At 38.9% G+C, this 22,104-nt stretch overlaps 1 protein-coding gene across 2 annotated transcripts in view; it reads left to right on the top strand.

Moving 5' to 3' along the window:
- AFF2 (AF4/FMR2 family member 2) overlaps window positions 1-22,104 on the top strand; it is a 402,517-nt gene that overhangs the window by 97,581 nt on the left and 282,832 nt on the right. For both annotated transcript variants that reach the window (XM_030576098.1, XM_030576097.1), the window contains exon 2: window positions 19,339-19,459. In XM_030576098.1, coding sequence (XP_030431958.1) covers window positions 19,339-19,459 — 121 coding nt within the window. The remainder of the gene's footprint in view (window positions 1-19,338; window positions 19,460-22,104) is intronic.

Genomic DNA, 22,104 nt, shown 5'->3' with positions numbered 1-22,104 from the left:
CAGAGCTATCACTAACGTGCCAGGTGTTCTCAGGCAAGTTACTTGACCTCTTGCAGTGCCTCAGTTTCTTTGCTTTAAAACAGCATTACCTCCCATGGGTGTTGAGAGGCCTAATTTGTTACTGATTATAAAGTGCTTTGAGATCATCAACTGGGAAACGATCTACAAGAGCCAAACAGCGGTGACCTAAGTGCTATGGGAATTTGGTGTTAAGAGATTATGAACGAGTCTCCATTTAGCTTTAATGCTAATTTAATAATCAAAAGAAGAACTGTAATGTTTAATATTTAAACAAAATCACATTAAAATTCTTCCAGTGTTAAGCTAGTATTAAAACAGGATGGAAGCTGGTTTACATTTTCTTACACTGAACTGTTTTTTTTTTTTTAAATAATGGAATGTATTAGGGAATTGGCCAGTTTCCAATAAATGTGACTCAACTTACTAACATTGCATTTTAATATTTGCATGTTACATAGTATAATATTGCTGTTAGACAAATGGTTGATAGCAGGGAATGTAAAACAGGACATATTTCTATTGAATAACACATTGTCTTTATGTTATGTAAATAGAGTATTAATAGTCTGCTGATTGACAGCAAGAGGGACAAATTACTGATAAAAAGGATTTTCAATGTGCACACTAACTATACAACATGTTATGATTCAAGGCACTTGTTCTGAGCTTGGAAAATCCATGTAATTGGTAATGCCCAAAGTTATGACTCTGAGCCTTTTTCTGGGTACAGAAGACAGTAGACTTTTTGTGCACCTGCCTGAGATTCATTGTTTCTAAAATTATAGAAGCTGAGATGAAAAACACCTAGTGAGCCCAACTGCTAAAAAAATCTCAACTTGTTTGTAAAATTGCAACCATAATTTTGCAGTTTTTTGTGTGCACGAAAACTAACATTTGACTCTGCAATTGTTGTTTGCACAATCAAATAGATTTGTTAAATGTGTCCCTTCCTTGTTTTCATTTCAAGGATGCTATTTTAGAAGCCGTTTTTGCAAATGTAATTCCATTGGGATATATATTCTTTGACAGCGTTGTTCCTTAGGAGAACTGTCATGCTAGAGCAGTGACCTGGACACAGGATTTTCAGATCAAGTAGGATGTTCTGCCAACTATTCCATCATCTAGGCTAGGCTTCATTCATAGTATTAAGGATATTATGCATAGTTATGGTAGTAAAAATAATAATGATTATTCCTCACATCTGGAGCATCTTTCATCTGAGGAGCTCAAAGATTTTTATCAACATTATTAATTGATAAGCTTCACAACACCAGTGTGAGATAGGAAACGAAACATTGCAGACCAGACAAGTACAAACAAGTCAAATGCAGCCATTGCTGGTGGACTGCAGCAATTTTTTAAAAGCACACAAGAAGCGTTCAGGCCAGGAAGTAAATAAAAATGTTATATCCAGTTGAGAATGCTGAGTGAGTTTAGTTAGGCAAACTATTGTAAGCTGTTTGAGGCAGGGACTTTTTTTTTTGTACAGCACCTGGCATAAGGGGGTCCCAGTCCAGGACTTGGTTCCTAGGTGCTGCTGTAACACAATAATAGTAATAATAACAAATAATATGATTACTTTATTTAGAATTTGGGGTTAAAACACCATTCTTCCTCTTACTAAAAGGATGACAAAATCTTTAATCACCACACATAGTCAGGACCTTGGGTTGATGTTTCATTGAAAATAAGGCGATTCCAGTAATGCAGTGGTCCCCGTCATGCGTGAACACTGGTTCTGACACAAAGAAAAGAATGCCACATATTGAACCACCACCCCTTCTTGCAGCACATAGGTTTTTTGAGGTTGTTTTTTTTTAAGCTCTGACTTAATCAGACCTGCTTAGCTTTGAAATCTGAGAAGATCACCATACCAAACCATAAATCACATGCTATGACTCCTACTTTGTTACTGGTTAGTCTCAGCCATTCAGCTTCTCTGACTGATCATTTCACAATTTCCTCTTTCAAATGTGAAGTACAGTAATGTTTTTTGCTGTCATACGTTGTCAATATTAATTTAAACATGCCTTCTCAGATGAAATATTATTGTCAGCTATCTTTATGAAGTCCTGCAGGTAGCATACTAAAACTCATTTGCTTATCAATAGGATTGTATAGCTAATCACAGATTGCTAGCTGTTATTCCCTTTACTAGCTCTTCAATATGTAGTAACCAGGGTTTCTTGTCAGTCTGGGTGTACATGTTCTGCTCTAGCTTGTAGTCTCTCTGCATAGAATCATAGAAATGTAGGGCATGAAGGGACCTTGACAGGTCATCTAGACCAGCCCTCTGTGCTGAAGCTGGTAAACCTAGACCATCCCTGTCAGGAGTTTGTCTATCCCTGTTCTTAAAAACCTCCACTAATGGGGATTCCGCAACCTCCCTTGGAAGCCTGTTTCAGCGGTTAACTGTCCTCATAGTTAGAAAGTTTTTCCTAATATCTACCCTAAAATCTCCCTTGCTTCATTTAAGCCCATTATTTTTTGTCCTATCTTCAGTGGACATGGAAAACATTTGATAACCATCCTCTTTATAACAGGCCTTAACATATGTAAAGACTGTTACCAGATCTCCACCCTCGTCTCCCCTCCCCCCCCCCCCCCACACCATATTCTTTTCTCAAGATTAAATATGCCCAGTTTTTTTAACCCTTCCTCATAGGTCAGATTTTCTAAACCTTTTATCATTTCTGTTGCTCTCTCTGGACTCCCTTCAGTTTGTTCATCTCTTTTTTAAAACGTGACACCCAGAACTGGACACAGGACTCCAGATGAGGCCTCACCAATAGAGGCTGAGTGTAGTAGAACGATGACCTCCTCTGTCTTACATTCAACCCTCCTGATAATACACCCCAGAAAGATATTTTCCTTTTTCACAATTACATCACATTGACTCATGTTCAGTTTGTGTTTTACTATAAACCTCAGATTCTTTCCGGCAGTACCACTGCCTAGCCAGTTATTCCCCATTTTGTATTTGTGCATTTGATTTTTCCTTCTGAAGTGTTGTACTTTGTACTATATTGAATTTAATCTTGTTGATTTCAAACCACGTTTTCAATTTGTCAAGGTTATTTTGAATTTCCAGCCTGTTCTCCAAAGTGCTTGCAACTCTCTCCTCCCCCGTGTGGCACCACTAGACGCATCCTCCCAGTTTGACAGAAAATCATTGATAACTATTCTTTTAACTGGTTATGTACCTGTGTTATAGTAGTTTCATCTAGACCACATTTCCCTAGTTTCTTTATGAGAGTTTCGTGTGGAATTGTGTGGAATATCTATGGCTTCCCCCCATCCACTCGACCTGTCAAAGAAGGAAATTAGGTTGGTTTGGCATGATTTGTTCTTGATAAGTGTATGTTGGCTATTCCTTACTATCCTGTTATCTTCTAGGTGCTTACAAATTGATTATTTATAATTTGTTTCGGTATCTTTCCAGGTACTGAAGTTAGGCTGACTGGTCTATAATCCCTGTGTCCTTTTTGTTCCCCTTTTTAAAAATAGGTTCTATCTTTGCTCTTCTCCAGTCCTTTGGGACCCCACCCATCCTCCATGAAGTTCTCAAAGATGGTTCCTAATGGTTCCAAGATTGCTTCAGCTAGCTCCTTAAGTACCCTAGGATGAATTTTGTCAGACTGTCCCGACTTGAATACTTATCTGAATATTCTTTAACCCTTCTTTCCCTGTTCTGGCTTATGTTCCTTCCCCCTTGTTAATATTAATTGTGTTAAGCATCTGGTCACCACTAATTTTTTATTCCAGGAAATAGGCATAAACACCTCAGGCTTCTTGATGTCATTCTTTACTAGCTCTCCTTTCCCATTACATAGCGGGGTTATGCTTTTCAATGTCTTTCTCTTGCTCCTAATGTATTTAAAGAATATCTTCTTATTGCCTTTTATGTCACCGACTAGGTGTCACTCATTTTTGTGCCTTAGCCTTTCTGATTTTGTCCCTGCATGCTTGTGCTATTCCTTTTGCACTCAATTTGCCCATGTTTCCACTTTATGTAGGATTCTTTTTTGATTTTCAGGTCTTTAAGATCTCCTGATGGAGCCATATTGGCATCTTACTATTCTTCCTATTTTGCCTTCACCTTGGGATAGTTTGCTGTTGTGCCTTTGATATTGTCTCCCTGAGAAACTGCCAGCTCTCCTGAACTCCTTTCCTCCTTAGATTTTCTTCCCATGACCTTGCCTATCAGTTAGAACCATAGAATCATACAATATTAGGGTTGGAAGAGGCCTCAGGAGGTCATCTAGTCCCACCCTCTGCTCAGAACAGGACCAACGCCAACTAAATCATCCCAGCCAGGGCTTTGTCAAGCCTGACCGTAAAAACCTCTAAGGAAGGAGATTCCACCACCTCCCTAGGTAACCCATTCCAGTTCTTCACTGCCCTCCTAGTGAAAAAGTTTTTCCTAATATCCAACCTAAATCTCCCCCCCCGAAACTTGAGACCATTACTCCTCGTTCTGTCACCTGGTACCACTGGTGACAGTCTAGAGCCATCCTCTTTGGAACCCATTCAGGTAGTTGAAAGCAGCTATCAAATCCCCCCTTTCTTCTCTTCTGCAGACTAAACAATCCCAGTTCCCTCAGCCTCTCCTCATAAGACATGTGCTCCAGCCCCCTAATCATTTTTGTTGCTCTCCGCTGGACTCTTTCCAATTTTTCCACATCCTTCTTGTAGTGTGGGGCCCAAAAGTGGACACAGTACTCCAGATGAGGCCTCACCAATGCCGAATAGAGGGGAATGATCACGTCCCTCGATCTGCTGGCAATGCCCCTACTTATACAGCCCAAAATGCCGTTAGCCTTCTTGGCAACGAGGGCACACTGCTGACTCATAAACAACTTCTAGTCCACTGTAGCCCCTAGGTCCTTTTTTGCAACACTGCTGCCTAGCCATACGGTCCCTAGTCTATAGCAGTGTCTGGGTTTCTTCCGTCCTAAGTGCAGGATTCTGCACTTGTCCTTGTTGAACCTCATCAGGTTTCTTTGGCCCAATCCTCTAACTTGTCTAGGTCCCTCTGTATCTATCCCTACCCTCCAGCGTATCTACCACTCCTCTCAGCTTAGTGTCATCTGCAAACTTGCTGAGGGTACAGTCCACGTCATCCTCCAGATCATTAATGAAGATACTGAACAAAACCTACCACAGGACCGACCCTTGGGGCACTCCACTTGATACCGGCTGCCAACTAGACATGGAGCCATTGATCATTACCCATTGAGCCTGATGATCTAGCCAGCTTTCTATACACCTTATAGTCTATTCATCCAGCCCATACTTCTTTAACTTGCTGGCAAGTATACTGTGGGAGACCATATCAAAAGCTTTGTTAAAGTCAAGGAATAACACATCCACTGTTTCCCCCTCATCTGCAGACCCAGTTATCCCCTCATAGAAGGCAATTAGGTAGTCATGGAATGACTTGCCCTTGGTGAATCCATGCTGACTGTTCCTGATCACTTTCCTCTCCTCTAAGTGCTTCAGAATTGATTCCTGGAGGACCTGCTCCATGATAGTTCCAGGGACTGAGGTGAGACTGACTGGCCTGTAGTTCCCTGGATCCTCCTCCTTCCCTTTTTTTAAAGATGGGCACTACATTAGCCTTTTCCCAGTCATCTGGGACCTCCCCCCAATTGCCATGAGTTTTCAGAGATAATGGCCAATGGCTGGCCAATGGCTCTGCAGTCACAGTTAATTCTATGAGTTTGTTAAAGTCTGATTTGAACCGTAACTGGGGGGGGAAATGGTCATCTACTATGTTTGGATCTGACCTGGAACTAAAGCGAGCTTAGTCTTGATCCTAGGCATTTAAATCAGACCCAGCCTAAACATTCAAACCATTTCAGATATGAGATTGTGGTTTTGGTCCATCTAAGGAAGAGAGATAGTGCTCTGACTTGTTAGTGACCTTTATTGGCTTTCAAATCCCAATGCATGCTGCACCTGTCTTAACTTTCTTGTTAATAATACATCAAACACAACATAATTCCTGTATGAAATACGTTTTTCTTAAAAGATGGTATATTTGCTTTAATCTTTCCTAGTGCAGCAGGTGCTGTGATTTACTGCCTAGTATGTATGTGTATCACTGCTTTCTGCTAGATGGAAGGTGGGACCACACTAAATGAATTTGATTATTCCATGTTTGGTGGCTGGTCTGGAGTGGATATAAACCCTAAGACTGTAAAAGGTAATGGAAATTCTCTTTTCACTTAAGTGATGATGTTCTGTGGGGTTGTTTTACTGGAGGTTCTTTTTTAGAAGAAGTTCTTAAATTGTATCCCCTCTTGTCAAACAGGAAATCTGTGCAACCATTGTGTGCGGTATAAGCAATGACAATGCAATCTATGAGGCCATGTAACTGTTAAAACTGACGCCCAGTTGTTAGCTATGGAGACTTTTGAACTACAGCCTGTTGATGATGAGTTTTGCCTAACTATGAGTATATAACATACTTGGTATTTGGTACCAGCACATCACCATTGTTCTCCTCTAGAAGCAGTGTCAGACCTGCTCATGTGCTTGTAATCATCTCACCAATAAGTAATGGGATCCATTCTAACACCTGTTGAATTCCTGGGGCAAACTTCCATTGATGCCAATGGAAGTTGGATTGGGCCTCTAGAGAGGATATAAACCCTAATACTCCTAGTAGCCTTTAATATTTCTGCAGTTAAAGATTCTTTCATTACGCTTTATATTAGGGTTCTATTTATAAATATTGTATAAAGGCTTAATAAATAATGAAAGACGTTATAAGCATGTTACATACATAAGTAATAAGTGTTATAAACTGCTATAAGCACATTAGTAGAGAAGTATTAATAATGGTTATAAGGAAACTGCTGACCTGTTGGACTCTGCAGCAATTAGTTAACCATTTAGTAAAATAGCTATTAATCATGTATTAATCCTTTATACATTGTACTTTATATTAAAGTGTGACTGATTCCCCTTTATGTCAAGTGATGGGAAGGGTTAAGATTTTGGAGCAGAAGGTTCTAGGTTCTTTCCCACTTAATCGTGAAGTCTTGTATGGCCACAAAATCATTACAGCTCTTGTAAATTGCTATTCTCTATGCGAGGCGGATGGTATATTTTATAGCAGCGCTGAATAGGGGATGCATATTTGCTTGAATCTGAAACGAGGGAGCCTTGAATCTGACCAGCTCTTTCCTTTCTAGACATTTGTAGACATTACTACAATAAATGAAAGCAATTATGGAGGGTTTCAACTGAGATAGGAATAATTTACTGGAAGATAATACCTCTAGCCAAGAAGCAAATAACAATACATAACATTATATTAGACTTCCAACACTGTTTGCCTACACATTGGTGCTCTGGATCAATGACCGCACCGCACCTTAAAGCAGGGGAGGGGAGCTGTTGTCCAGCTTGCTGGGGGAGTGGGAATAGCACTTTACCGGCAGGGGTGGAAGAGGGGCTCCGAAGCTACTGCAAAAAGGGAAGTGGGTCAGCATGGTGATGCTGGGGAGTTGAAAAGGGACAAGCCCTGTGGGAGAAGCCCCTTTTCCCTGGACCAAGCAGAGTAGCACCCACTCTCCCTCTCTTCGAGGTGGCAAAATACCAGGACGTGCTGTGGGCATCGCGCTAGTCATGCCTTTCTAGGAGGGCAGGGAAGGAATTTTTCCCTCACCTCCAGATTGGTCTAGTAGGAGTGGGTTTTTTTTCCTGCCTTCCCCACAGTGGGATCAGGGAGAGCTTTGTTTTGGTGAGTGGGGACAGGAGTTAGGTTATGATGTTGCAACTCACTATGTAAGTCACAGATGCCCAGTGCAGGTATTCCATAGGGAAGGAATGCAGAGGCCAGATAAGCAGCTTGGTAAAGGACTGAAGAAGGAGGTGTTTGTTAAAGGAGTAAATGGGGTGTGTGGTTTGGGGTACCTCTGACTGACACATCAAGGAGCCAAGCCTCCTTTCTTATAGCCCACCTTAACCCTTCTTCGAGGGGGGAGATGGTAAGGTCCCCACAATGGGTTGGCTGGGGGACCTGGATGGAAAATGAAGGGGGGCAGGCAGAAGACCTTGGGTAGATATTGAATGATCATAGAGTTACCTGCACTGTACACTTTTATCTGCCAGGTACTCCCAGATAAAAAATAATAGAGATCCGGCCTGATTAAAACCATATCAGGTGTCTCCTGTTCTTTCAGTATAGTTGACCAATGTGCATCCATCCACTACTTACACACATACACATTTCTCCTCCAATCTAAAACTGGCAAATGATATGAAGAGTAATCCTGTTAAACTGTGATTTTACCTGTGTTCTTGTTTCTGAACACGCTATAAGATAAAGAACATGTGGGGCTAAAGAGCCACACAGTGTCTGAATGTGCTCGGATGTGTAGAGGCACCTGTCAGTAAATGAGTGCATTTATTAGACCAGTAGAAGGGTGTGCTTCTCTGATGAAATACTTCATCATTTGAGTGTAGTGATTCATCTGGCTCCAAGAATACGTGCTAATCAATGATTGTTTTATATTAGAAAACTCACTTTAATTTCTGCTAGCTCCAGATTGTCTGGCATTGTTTCAATGAAATGCCAGTAAAATGAGGAGGAGTTCTCTTTTTTTTTTAAAGTAATGTGAAAAAATATGTACCAAATACTTTGAGTAACAATGTTAATTAGAATCTGTTATAGTAACTATGAAAAAATACTTGTAAAAGTCAAGTGAAGATTTCAGAAAATGTGTTTCGCTCTTATTTAGCAACACAACCCTTGTGTGTTAAATATTACTTGATTATTGAATGTGTGTGTGTGTTCCCATACTGTTAGAACATCTTGCATCTTTTAAAATATATAAAATGTAGCAATCTTTTGGGGTATTTAAAAATGTTGTAATAATACAGTTAGGGTGACCAGACAGCAAATGTGAAAAATCAGGACGGGGGTGGGTGGTAATAGAAGCCTATATAAGAAAAAGACCCAAAAATCGGGACCGTCCATGTAAAATTGGGACATCTGGTCACCCTAAATACAGTGGAGATATTCAAAATTTAAAAATCAATTGCAACTATTTTTTCAGAAGATCTTTTACTACATCAAATGATCATTATGCCTCAGCAATATGCAGATACTTGCTATTTGCTGATAAATTCACAAGTAGATGCAGTCATGGCACCATACGGTGTTTGCTGTAAATGTAAATTAAGGATAATACACAAAACACAGCTAAACAACATTCCATATTATGCATCCATAATATATGAATGCATAGAATGCTGCTGTTAATACGCATTTGAAGTATAATGGCAGCTAAGAAGCTGTTAGGGTGTACACTCTGAATGGGTATGAATTATAATGTAGACCTTGGCTAAGCCTTAATGGGCTCATTGTCAGAATGTCAGTTCTGAAGGAACTTGACATCCCAAAAGACATAAGTGGAGAAAATATGACTGTAAAAATGAAATAGGCCCATTTTGTTAACCTCACAGAGCAAGGAAATTCAGAATTTATGCTGAAACTTCATCCTTAGTATACCCCCTCACAGCGACAGAGTCCCCTTACAGTCACAGCAGGTTACTCATCTAACACAGCCTCCTAATCCAGCTCCTTTATCCTGTATGTAATTTATCTAGTGCCAAGACTAACTGATGAGTTTCACACATGTGTATATAAATTTGTTACAGTTTACCAGTGTGGTATAATAAGCACTAACTAGAAGACTGGGATGTCGAGTCTTTCTGGGAAGGTCTATATTGATGCTTTAACTTGTTTTAATTTACAAAATATAATACTGGCTTAATGCTATCTTATTAGATGTATTAAATGCCAGATACATCCTTCAAAAAATAAAGCATCTTGGGGAAGTGTTATATTTAGCAAATATTTTAGTGGATCCTTGTCATTTAATGAATTTCACAGTCGCAGTTATATTGTAACCATTTTTGTTTCTTCTTGGGTTTTCTTTTTCCTTGGCTTGAAGTATTTTTCAGTTTTTGCCTTGCTGCTTGCCATATAGCAAATGTGAAATGACAAGAGGATTATAACAACGATCCTAAATGTACCTTGAACACACATTGTTAACCAAATTACAATCGCTGCTTTCGTTTACATGTGTCGCCTTTCAAAGGATGAATGTGTTCTTTTAATTTGCTTTTTAAATATCCATAACGATGTCCCCGAGCATTTTAATAAAACAGAAACAGTTAATTATTGCCAAATAAGGATAACTGAATATATTGGTCCGTAGCTTGCATATAAATATTTCTGACAACACTTCTCTCTGGAAGAGAAAATTGTGGAAATTGCCAGTTATTATCATTTTTAATAAATAAGTCTTATCTTGACTCCATTCATTTTTTCACCCAGTGCAATAGTGTTCAACAACCATATTTTCAGTGGGACCATTTCTATTACAGAGTGATTGAGCTCTGATTTACACATCAATTACCCAACTTCATGGAGATTTTCATGCTCCCCTAGCTGACATCAATGAAGCATAACTGCGTAAACGCTTTTTTTCATACTAGTTTTTGATAACTCAGACTGATAACTAATCATATCAAGAGACAATGCGCTATGATACAGGAAACAATAAATGTTCCTCTTTGAAACATCATCTCTTGTTTTATACTTTTTACCATTCATGAGTTTATCTCTGCTATCCATTCCTTACTATAAAGGTACCAGAATTTGTTCCTCCCAAATTCACGCAGAGGAAAGGTTTGAAGCAACATAATACTGAAATGAGCATAAACTGAACTAAAATACATTTTTCTACATGCTTAAGAAAACAAACAACTAACAGTGTGATGTATATTAGCTATGTTTTTAACCTCATGGTTTTAATTTCCACAAATTGTCTGTGGATCTCCTGGGGGTTATTTTGTACAGAGACTTTAATCTCCAATATTTTGTATCAAACATGCTACAGTGAATGACATTGGTTTTTAATGCGAATTATTAAGAGATAACCAATAGCCATCTAGAGGATTTCTCTGTATAGCTGTTGAACATCAAAGATAGAATATTCTAACATTTAAAAAAAAATCTTCATTGATCTTGACGCTCAGTGATGTATTATGATACTTTTTAAAAAAAGTTGTGTTCATTCTTCAAAAACCACAGCATTAAAGTAAATGTTTGAATGTGAGAAATATGTGATTAATTGTTTTGTTTAATTAATTAGTATATTCTAGTGTGGCCTGATTGGTCAGTGCTTAAAATGTAATTTTGCTTGTGAAATGTATCATTTTACAGTGTAGTAGAAGCCTTTGATGTGTAAGGAAGGAATGTTTAGCTAAATATTTTTTTAAAATCTGGCTTTTGTAATCACCTTATTGACCGAATCCATTTCCCTGGTCCAGTGTTCATGCCAAAATTGCAATGAAAATAAAGACCCGGGGCCTGATTTTCATTTAATCAAGATTAGCCCTGGTCAACGGACTGAGAGAGGAGAGAACTGTTCTCTGTGTCTCAAAGTTGTTTATTTTATATTTTTTAACTTACCCCGAATAAAGACTACCAATGCTCTGGCTCCAGTCAAGGAAAGTTCTTATGCAGAGTCTTGCTGACTTCAATTGGACTACTCACATGCATAAATTTAAGCATATACTTAAGTGCTGTGATGGATTGGGGCCAAAGTGCTGTGTTTGATGCATACGCCAAGAACCTCCATAATGTCTGATCAAAACTGAACAAGAATGGCATCCTGACGTCTTAAAGGCAGAATGAGGAAGCAGCAACCTTGGACAAGTGCTTTCATTATTTAAATAGAAAAGTTTTAAGCTCACTGTTCTTGGTGCCTTATTTTGAAACCCCCTGTTTACTTCTTGTTTCCACAGAAGACAAGTATTTGGTTCAAATGAATTCTTTCATAATTTAACAGTACACAATATTTTTAAGATAGAAAGAAAAACTGATAAAGAATTATATTTGAGAGGTCAGGAGGCTGGATGCTAAAGAGTTGTAGTATGTCTTCTCAAATTTGGCTATTGTATTGAATATCGCTAAAAACTCTGTCATTCTGCAACACCATTCAGATGTCCTTGAGGGTGCTGTCTTTTATTGCTGACTAGACTTCCTTTCTGCAGCTCTCCCTGATTCTTTCCAAATCTGGCTTCTGCTGTCACCAAACTGCCTACTGGCCTCCCTCTTGCTAAGTCAGAGGAACCTCCTCTGTTTTTATTCTTGCATTTGACAGTTGATCACTCTCTCCTCGTCTTCTGGTTTCTCTCTATCTCATTGGCAGCTCCTTCTGCCTTTTGTGATTCTTTGACTTCCCCTCTCCTCTTGTCCGTTGATGTCCTTCAGTGTCTTAATTTTCCCCCTTCTCATCCCCTCTTTGAGAGACCTCATCTATTTCCATAGCTTCAACTACCACATCTCTGCCAATGAATCCCTGTCACAATATCTCAACCCCTACTCTCTCTCTCCCTATCAAGAAAAGATCTTCTTTGTCAACTCCTTTCATTTTCACAATTGATAACTGCGCTGTCTTCCTCATCTCCAAAGCTTTCAGTCTTTTATCCTTTCTCTCACTTCTTTCTACCCTCTTCCTCCAAATCTACTGTCTTGCTAATTCATGTTGGATAAAGGTTTTAGTATGGGGGGGTGGACAGAGTAAAGAGTGGATCACCTAAATCAACCCTTACTCTCCACTCCCAGTACTAAAACATTTATCGGCACGTGGCCATCTTTTGCCTTGATTTTGTAACTTCCCCTCTCAGCCAACTTCTCACCTCTCCCCAAAGTGCTGTGGCAAAAATTGTTGAGCCAGAGCTGATGTAAGTTGATGTGCCTTCCTTAATTTCAATGAAGCTGTGTCAATGTACACCAGCTGAGCATCTTTTTATGTTACTCAGATAGCATCTTCCTCTTCCTTGAACTTTCATTGGCTTTCTTTCCCTTACTGTGTTGCATTCAAGCTCTTTCTCACCTATTGGACCGTCGGTAATGTTACATATCCCCTACATCTCTCTTCTCATTGTATCTTCCTCTTTTTTTCTCTCCCTTTATGCTCTCCCAGTCTTTTGCCACTTTTTCCTACTTCTAGCGTCACGACTTCATTCTTGGTGTCCCAAAGCTTGGAATAGCCTCCCATTTTCCTGTTGGACAAATCCATCCTTAAAATCCTGTCTGTGCCTTTCATGTAAGTTTTTATAACTTGTTTCTTTCAGGAATCCTTCCTACCATTTATTCTTCACTAATATAGTCATACTTTCTTTACTTAGACTTTTGTGTCATTGGATTGTTTTGCCTACCTTAGTTTGTAAGCTTTTTTGGGGAGGGAACGTGTCTCATTCTGTTTGAACCTGTTTATTCCAGTTCAGTTATTAATCTCATAAACAGAAAATCTAGTAAGAGAAATATGTAATAAAATTAATAACAGAAGTGGTGTGTGTATGTAAATCTAAGAGTTGTTATCATCAGCAGCTGCATCTAAGCCTGGATTCACCCAAAATATTGGATCTTTGTCTCTGAAGTTTTCGTCTAAATCCCTTATTTTATCATCTGAAAAGAGTCTACCACCAAGGCAGTATCTGGAACCTCAGGAATCTGGAGCAGAGCTCACCAAGTCTTCCTAAGACTGGTGCAGATTGAGTAAGCAGTCTGTGTCCTTGCTTGTGGCATGTGAGTCAAATGCAGTTCCATTTTCTTCTATGCAGGTTTGCTACAGTGGTAGTTTTGTTTGAGACCTTCACCCAACAATTGTGTAGAGGAGTTTCCTACAGAACTCGTTGTTTTTTTTTAAAAGCCTAGAGGAGAAAAGCTATAAAAAGGTTTCATCAGGTTTTATTTAGAGCTCAGAGATAACATCGGGCTCAGTTCTCAATGCACCATGACCTTAAGATCCAATCATAGTGTCACTCTTTGGATAAGTGGAAGGCTGACCTCATTCTTGTTCTAATCTGGTTACATTTTAAAGTTAAATATGTGACTTTCTGTAGTTAATGTGCAATGCAGGGTTAGTTTAGTGCTGAGCATTTCGGCAACAAAAATAAATTTCCAGAGAACTAAGTCATTGACCTAAATGGCTAAGCAACCACTTCCTAGTGTGTAGATGCGTTACATGCTGGAAAATACTTGAGGCTTTTATGTCATAGTGTGAGTGGAGAATTCAAAATTAACTTTAATTTTTTTTTAATAACAGTGCTTGGAACTGCAGAACATGTGATAAATACAGATATTTGCAAATGGTGTAGAAGGCAGCAATTCAGTTGAGGTTCTTCTTATGTCATAAAATGTACCAGCCCAGTGGAATAGTTTGTAAACATCATCAGGGCCCCTGGGAGTGAGCTTCTGCCTTGTGCTTGTATCTTGGGTGAATTAAATATGTATATTTTCTGGTTTCATGAGGACATCTGCTAAAAGAGAAATATTTTAACGTGTTTGGTAGAAAAACACTGAATTATTTACCTTTGTATACATAGTTAATATAATAAATACTATATTAATTAAAATTAATTAATTTTAAAGAAATTGTGCCACATTAAATTAATGCTGTTTCATCATTTTGCCTTAGTAACATAACCACCATCAAGTAGAATAAACCATTTTCCTGAGATTCATAAAATGTATGAACTAGTCTTAAAATTCCACAGTTACTCTTTTGCTCAGATATTATATAGTATAATGATTCTTTCAGAATTCTGAACAGTTTGCGTGCTTGAGTAAGGACACAGCTTTCAGATATCTAAGCCTGAATTAGTACTATATTTTCACATTAAGGGTGAAATCTTGACCCAGTTGAAGTCAATGTCAGAACTCCCATTGATGTCAGTGAGGCTAGGATTTTGCCCTGAAGCTCTCCCACAGACTATGGCCAGAGTTGCTGTCATTTGTAAGCCTCTAAAATCCTGATAGTGCCACCCCTAGTCACCCAAATAAATAATTTTTACTTTGAATTCAGTGGGATTTCTCACATAACTAAGGGTGACTCTTGAAGTCTCATCCTGCTTCCACTGACTATTTGCTGCTTGGCTTGTACTGAGCATGCTCACACAGATTGAGCCGGATGTTCTCACTCTGCTCCCCACGATTGGCAGGCGTGGGTCATCTCTGCTTGCGGAGGACATTAATGGAGAAAGAATGGGCCCATAGTGTCATAAAGGCTAATGAAAAGAAATAGTACACTGCTGACAATACCTCATCCTGCCTTGAGTGTAAGGGACTGGAGTAGAAGACATCTCGAGATCCCTTCCATGGGGATACTATCATTCTGTCACTCAGTCTTGCAGTTCTTAGACAAAACTTGCTATAGAAGTCAGTGGACATGTCTTTCGTGAATAAGGTAAGCAAGCTGTAGTTTTAATACTATATTGTGCCTTTAGGAACAGTCCTGTGTGTGGATTGGTGTGTAAACTGCATTACTCCAAGAGGCATTGTGCTTAGAAACACTTCTCTGAGGTACTGTTCCTCCCTTGCTTTGGGAGTGAGTATGAGGTTGAAATTTCCAACTGGTCTATACAAGCAGAAAATTACAATACTCCCCACCCCTACCCATACCCACCCAGACTCAGCTAAATTTTTTCAAGATGATTGTGGAGCAGAGTGGTGCCAAGACTCCACCCAATTTCTATCCACCTGCCCCAGAGTTGGCAGTAGAAAGTGTGTAGCACCAACTTACTCCCACATATCTGGACCCAAGGTCCAGATAGCCCATGAAGGGGTGCAGTGAGGATTCTTTGTTCCCGTTATGTCTCTGTGGATGTATAGTCTGCCACAATCTAGCTTGTAGCTAGCAATAATAATACAGTAAGTGGCTTTGGTATAGTAATATAATTTTCTTTTTTTCCCCTCAATAAATTAGAAAATAATGCTATAATTTCTACAAGAATTCAATAGTAGCATTGATTATAGGGCTGTCCTATAACTTTACACTAGCAAATGATCCCAAGGTAGTGATATCATTATGGCAAAATGTGTTGTAAAACGAACTAAATAAAATGATGTTGCATTTGAGTTTCCAACCTGAAAATGGGAAGTAGAAATGAAAATCTAGTTTAACTCAGCCTCACATACTTAGGTGGCTTTACATCCTGTTAATAAACTATACTCAAGCCTATTCACTCCAAGCATGAATGATCTTGAGTTGCTCAAACCAATTATTAATTCATATTTCTGACTGTCTTTGTGGCATTAGTCTGTCTTTTTTTTTCTCCTCCCTGCATGAAAACAAGTATGCAAGTCTAAGGATACATGGAATCATCAGGAGATAGACATATGCTTTCCTGCAGTCTCTGTGGATCTTGCAGGTTCAAACACAACCTGCCTGAATCATAAGAACTTTAATTGAGTAGATAAAGAGGTCCTCATAATTATAAATGACAGTAGGTATAACAAGAGGCTAAATACATAGCTGTGGTTTTAATTAGCTGGTGCTTCAAATTAGTAATTGTGGTTTTGTTCAGAAATCAGTGACTTTATACACTGTCAAAGCCTCATCACTGTGCAGTTCATTCCTCATTATATCTCTCCATGTGAAGCTTCCAATACAACATCACGCTGAGCTAAAAAGGCAAAAGTTGTAGATATTTGGTTATCTTCCAAGTGCAGTAGAGCTCTGTGGAGATTAAATTCACTCTCATCAGGATATTAGAATTCACTATTCTCTGTTACATAAGTGTGCGTGTGTGTGGGCATGTATATATAAAATCTAGCAGGCAAATATTTCTCACAACAGAAAACGTGAGTGTGAATACTCAATCTGCTATTCAAATTGTCATCTGGAATTTGTAGCTAATTAACTTACACAAAATAGAGCCAAAAGTCTTATAACAAATCAAATAGGGGTTGAAAGCACAGAAGTGTCCCTTAATGCTTGTCACATGAGGAGTTGTCAATGCAAGTGGAAACATGCATCTCTTCTCTTCTTTTTTTTTTTCCTCTTCAGTGTTTAAATTACATCTTTTCCCTCAGAGGAGCAGGAAGTATTTTGCAAAGACAAGAGACGAAAGTACTTCAGTCCTGTTCATGAGAGAAGTAGATGTGATCTCTCAGTTTGTCATCTAGATCTGACAGGTGCATATAGTGAGCTGACATACAGATAACAGACATCTTGCTATCACTACTCTGAGTCAATAGACCTTTTTTGTTTATTTGCTTGTGTGCAGAATTATCTGCTGCAAAAGTCGACTAACTTAACATCCTTCCCTTCTGAACAGCATTATGTGAAACATTTTTTAATCACTCCCTAGGTCTAAGCTGGCCGTTCACCCCATTTTAAGCTGGGCAGTCCTCTTTTTTGGGTGGTTTGGCCCAGTCCGATATTGAGACAGAATTGGACATAGTTTTGCCTGGTATCATATGAGGACACCATTTTGAACAGCAAGCTGCTGTGGCCCATCAGTGTGATATCACATGCAGCATGCTTCTGAGGTCAAACCAGTGGGGGCAGAGTGACACACTCTTCAAAATGGCATCCTCTGTGCAGCATGACATTGTACACAGGGGCGGGGTCATCCAACCAGAGTGGGCCTATACCAGGGGTCGGCAACCTTTCAGAAGTGGTGTGCCAAGTCTTCATTTATTCACTCTAATTTAAGGTTTCACGTGCCTGTAATACATTTCAACGTTTTTAGAAGGTCTCTTTTGAAAATCTATAATATATAACTAAACTATTGTTGTATGTAAAGTAAATAAGGTTTTTAAATATTTAAGAAGCTTCATTTAAAATTAAATTAAAATGAAGAGCCCCCCGGACCTGTGGCCAGGCCACTGAAAATCAGCTTGTGTGCTGCCTTCAGCACACGTGCCATAGGTTGCCTACCTCTAGCCTATATCATTTCAGGAAGTACTGGAATGTCCAGTATTTTGGGAATGCATGAGTGGTCCAACTTACCTATGCCCACAACTAAACGTTAAGGAGTTTGCGGGATTGAAATAGTTGTTCAGAATCACACTTGGCTACAGTAGAATGTTGTGATGTAGGCAAGTGTTACACAGTTAAAGGGAACTGAAGATGTCACTATGCCTGGTTGACACTATAGTTGCTTCTCCATATAGGTATATTCTGTGTGTGTGTGTATGTGTGTGTTTGTACATGTAGGCGCACAGCATGCCTACATATTTATACATGAACACTTATAGACAAGTTGTAGTGAATTTTTTTTTCTGGCAGAAAGCACCATCTGGAAATTGCAGATTTTTTGTGTTTTTTAATTTTAGAATGATGAGTTCTATTTAGAGACATTGTGGGCGAGGTAACATCTTTTATTGGACCAATTTCTGTGGGTGGAAAAGATAAGCTTTCCAGCTTTGCAGAGCTCTTCTTCAGGTCTGGAGAAGGTAACCATAGTGTCTAAACTAGCTATAAAAATGGGACAGATTAAGCATAAGAAGTTCACATATGCTGTAGAAGACCACTTAAAATGAAGTGGGCAGTTAAGGGTTAGCAGACAGTAGGGTGTGTTACAAATAGTTGTAATGACCATAAATCTGGTGTCTTTTATTGAGTCCATGGTTTTCAGTGCCCAGCAGAATTAGGAATTTGTTTCCAGGCTCCTCTTTCAGAGGTGTTGTGCAGGTTTCCTTTGAAGACGCTCACCTTCATGTGATAGGGTGTTTTAATCTTTTTTCATTTTTTCTGTGAGAGCTCATTTCAGAGTAGTGATTGTCTGGTTTCACCCACATAGTTATTGTTGGAGCATTTGATGCACTGGATGAGGTACACCACATGTGGTAGGCATGTGTAGAAGACAAGGACCTTGAAAGTTGTGTTCTGAGGGATCTAGATCATTGTAGCAGTCTACAGGTTTTGTATCTTTTCTGGCAGAGTGTGGTGGCACTTTGAGTTGGACTGTGGGGAGCTTGCTTCTGATGATGAACTTGGCTAAATTGGGGGCTTGTTTGAAGGCATGGGCCGGGGGGGGGGTTGGGAAAGATTTCTTTCAGGATCTGATCCACCATCAAGTCTGAATTATAACTTTTTGATGATTCCTCTTTTGGGTTCTAGTGTGGGGTGGTACTGGAGAAGGTTCTTCCATGGTAGTTGCATGGCACATTCCATGATGTGGTCTGTTTTTCTCCTGGAGTGTCCTAGTGTAGTGAAGGCAAATTTTAAGTGTGTTTAGGTGTGTATGCTGAGATTTCTCTTCGGAACAAATTCTGTGATATCTGAGAGCTGGGCTAAATAGCTGTATTTAGTATGGTCCTATGATCCCAAATTTACATCTGGGAAAACTGTTGGATGGACTTCACCCTCCTTCAAAGTCATCAGCTTGAATTGCACTATTTCCAGTGTTTTGTTCCTAATATTGGTAACAATGAGTGTTTAACTGACTTATGGGGGAAATAATTTTGTCTTTTTGTCTTATCCTCTTTTTCAGTCACTATGAACAAGACCGGAGTGCACTTAAAAGGAAAGAATGGGAGCGAAGAAATCAAGAAGTCCAGCAAGATGAAGATCTCTTTGCTTCAGGTTTTAATCTCTTTGGGGAACCCTACAAGGTAAATGGCTATACGATACTTTACACTTTTAGAGTGTCTTTCATCTGAAGGCATTTTGCAAATGTTAACTAAGCCTCACCTCTGAGGAAGAGAAGTATTATGTTGATCTTGATTGTTTGACTCTACAGATAGTTAGACCTTTGAAATTAGTAAATTGAAGCACAGTCAGGTTAAGTAACATGGCCAACATTATACAGCATTTTGGTGACAAAACCAGGGATTGAAACAAGGAGTCTGGATTCATATTCTCTTCTTTGAACACTCTGCACACTCCTTCAATGAGTATATATTGCTCTCCAGAGGAATCTTTACTTAGGTTTTTCTAACTCCAACACTGACATTTAATCTCTTTATTTTTAAAGAGGAAAATATACTTGAATTGTTCAAACCAGAATCTCTTCATTTAATTATGAGCCCAGAAACTCTCCCTTCACAATCATAATTGTCCAAAGAAGTGTTCGGGGAGCATGTCTGTTTGAATTCTTCGGGGAGCATAACAAGGATATCAAAGAGACTTACGATGAGACTTATTCTCTCTAAGGAGCTTTGCTGCTTGAGGATTTCATCACCAGGGGATGTCCCCCTTGATTATTTCTGCTGCTTTGATTTTTAGCCAGGCATCCCTGATGGATTCATCAGAATGTAAATGTACATGTCACTCTTCTTCCCAATCAGTGACATCCATTAAAAGGCCACCACTTTAGCATTCCATTCTATATTGTTAGCAGCTGTAGGGAGGATGAGTGTGCTTTGCAAATCACCAGTAAGGGGGAAGGACCAACATCATTATGATGTGGTGGTTCATAATTATAGGTTAGGAGACTGTTTCAACCAATTGGGGACAGTAGCTTACTGGTTAAAATCTAATCTGGCAAACTACAATGTGATATTTTATGTTGGGCCACCCCCTTTCTCAGGTGGGAGTTCACATTTACTACACACACACAATCCCATTGATTTCAGAGAGATTCCTTGCAAAGTAAGGCCCCAATCCATATTCTTAATTCTAAGAATGTGAATAGGTCCCTTGATTTCAATGAGACTACATGTGGGAGCGGAGTTAAGCTTGCGTGCAAATGTTTGCAAGAGCTATGGATCCACTCAATGTCAGTAAGGGTAGCAGAACCTAATCCGTTGTGGTTACTTTGAATTACTGAATTCAACTATATGTACTACTGAAATATGAAATCCTGTAGGAATAAAAAGGGACTGCACCACACAATGGTTCTACGTGCTTTTGATTGGGATGGGTATCCAGCAGCTAGTTAATCTTTTCTTTTGTATTTCATAGTTTTTGGTTTATTGCAGAGGAATTCGATATCTAGTCGCTCTTCCAATAATGGGATACTGACTGCAAAGGTCTGAAATAAGTATCCCAAATTTCAAAAAAAAAAATCACAACTGAGTTCTATGGTGGGTTGACTGTACAGTGGCTCATTTTAATGGAAGTGTTTAAAATGTTCCAAATGACCTTAGTGGATCATTTCTAACTACTGTATTGTCTCCCCCAGTATGCACAGATTATGTTCATGAGAGATAGCAAATATGGCACTGATACTGCCACCACTTATGCTTGTGCTTAATTTGTTTCAATTCATCTGCTTAAAGTTAAGCTTGTGCATAAATGTTTGTAGAATCTAGGCCTCTCTATATAAAATGTTCTCTGTGTGAGAGAGAAAGCCAAGTGTTGTGATGTTAATCTACCAAAAACATGCAAGTATGTGGGGGAACAGTCGTACAACATTTAACAATGTGATTGAGCCCTTCCCCCTCTCTCAATTATTTGCATGTAGTCATGACTGGTATATTACATCACTTAGATGAAGAAGAAACTTGACACATTCATTGCACTTGGTCTAATGAAGCAAAAAAAAAAGGTTTTCATAGAGTCAGCGAATTTAAGGACAGAAGGGCTCACCAGATTATCTACTCTGACCTTCTGTGTGTCACAAGCCACCAACACCATGCTGAGGTTCATCTGGAGATGGAGTGTCATGATTACTCGTCTTAGAAATGTTTTAGTCCCGGCCTTCTGCCTCCACCTAGTTAAGCTACACTTTAAAGAATGATAATAAGACACAGTACTGGAGTTTATGGGATGAAATAAATAGAAGCCTAATGAAAAACCAAACAATATGGATCTTTGAAATAATTTCCACATTTAGCGAAATAACTCCAGATTGTTAATAAAGACTTATGGAAATGTGCAAGTAAGAGATTGCAGCTTTATGAAAATGCTTATTGATCTCATAGAATTTGTGGGAGCAGTTTTTTCATTGAGGATGTACTGTGTGTTTAAGATAAGTAACACTTTTTGTCAAAGAGAGAGGTCTTATAAATGCTGATTTCTTTTCTAGCAAGGAGTATGGTTTTTGAGTTGGCTTTCTGAAAATACATTGTCATCATTGTCAAGATTTATTTTCTTGTCTTCCTCCTCCCGTTCATTTTGAAACAATGAATTGAGTGGAGAATTTACCCCAAATTAACTTAACAAACAAAATAATGCAGAATTTTCATCCATGAGAATTAAAAATTATACACTTCGAAACCATTCTTAATATCTACTGTGCTCTCAGAAAGATGTGTTTTAAATTTCTAAAATAGTCCATACATTTTGAAATTTGTGTCCACTTGCTTAGAATTGC

The sequence above is a fragment of the Gopherus evgoodei genome, chromosome 9 (genome assembly GCF_007399415.2).
Source record: "Gopherus evgoodei ecotype Sinaloan lineage chromosome 9, rGopEvg1_v1.p, whole genome shotgun sequence".
NCBI lineage: Eukaryota > Metazoa > Chordata > Testudines > Testudinidae > Gopherus > Gopherus evgoodei.
Note: the sequence above shows the minus strand (reverse complement) of the source record. Positions and strands in the feature narration are given on the sequence as shown.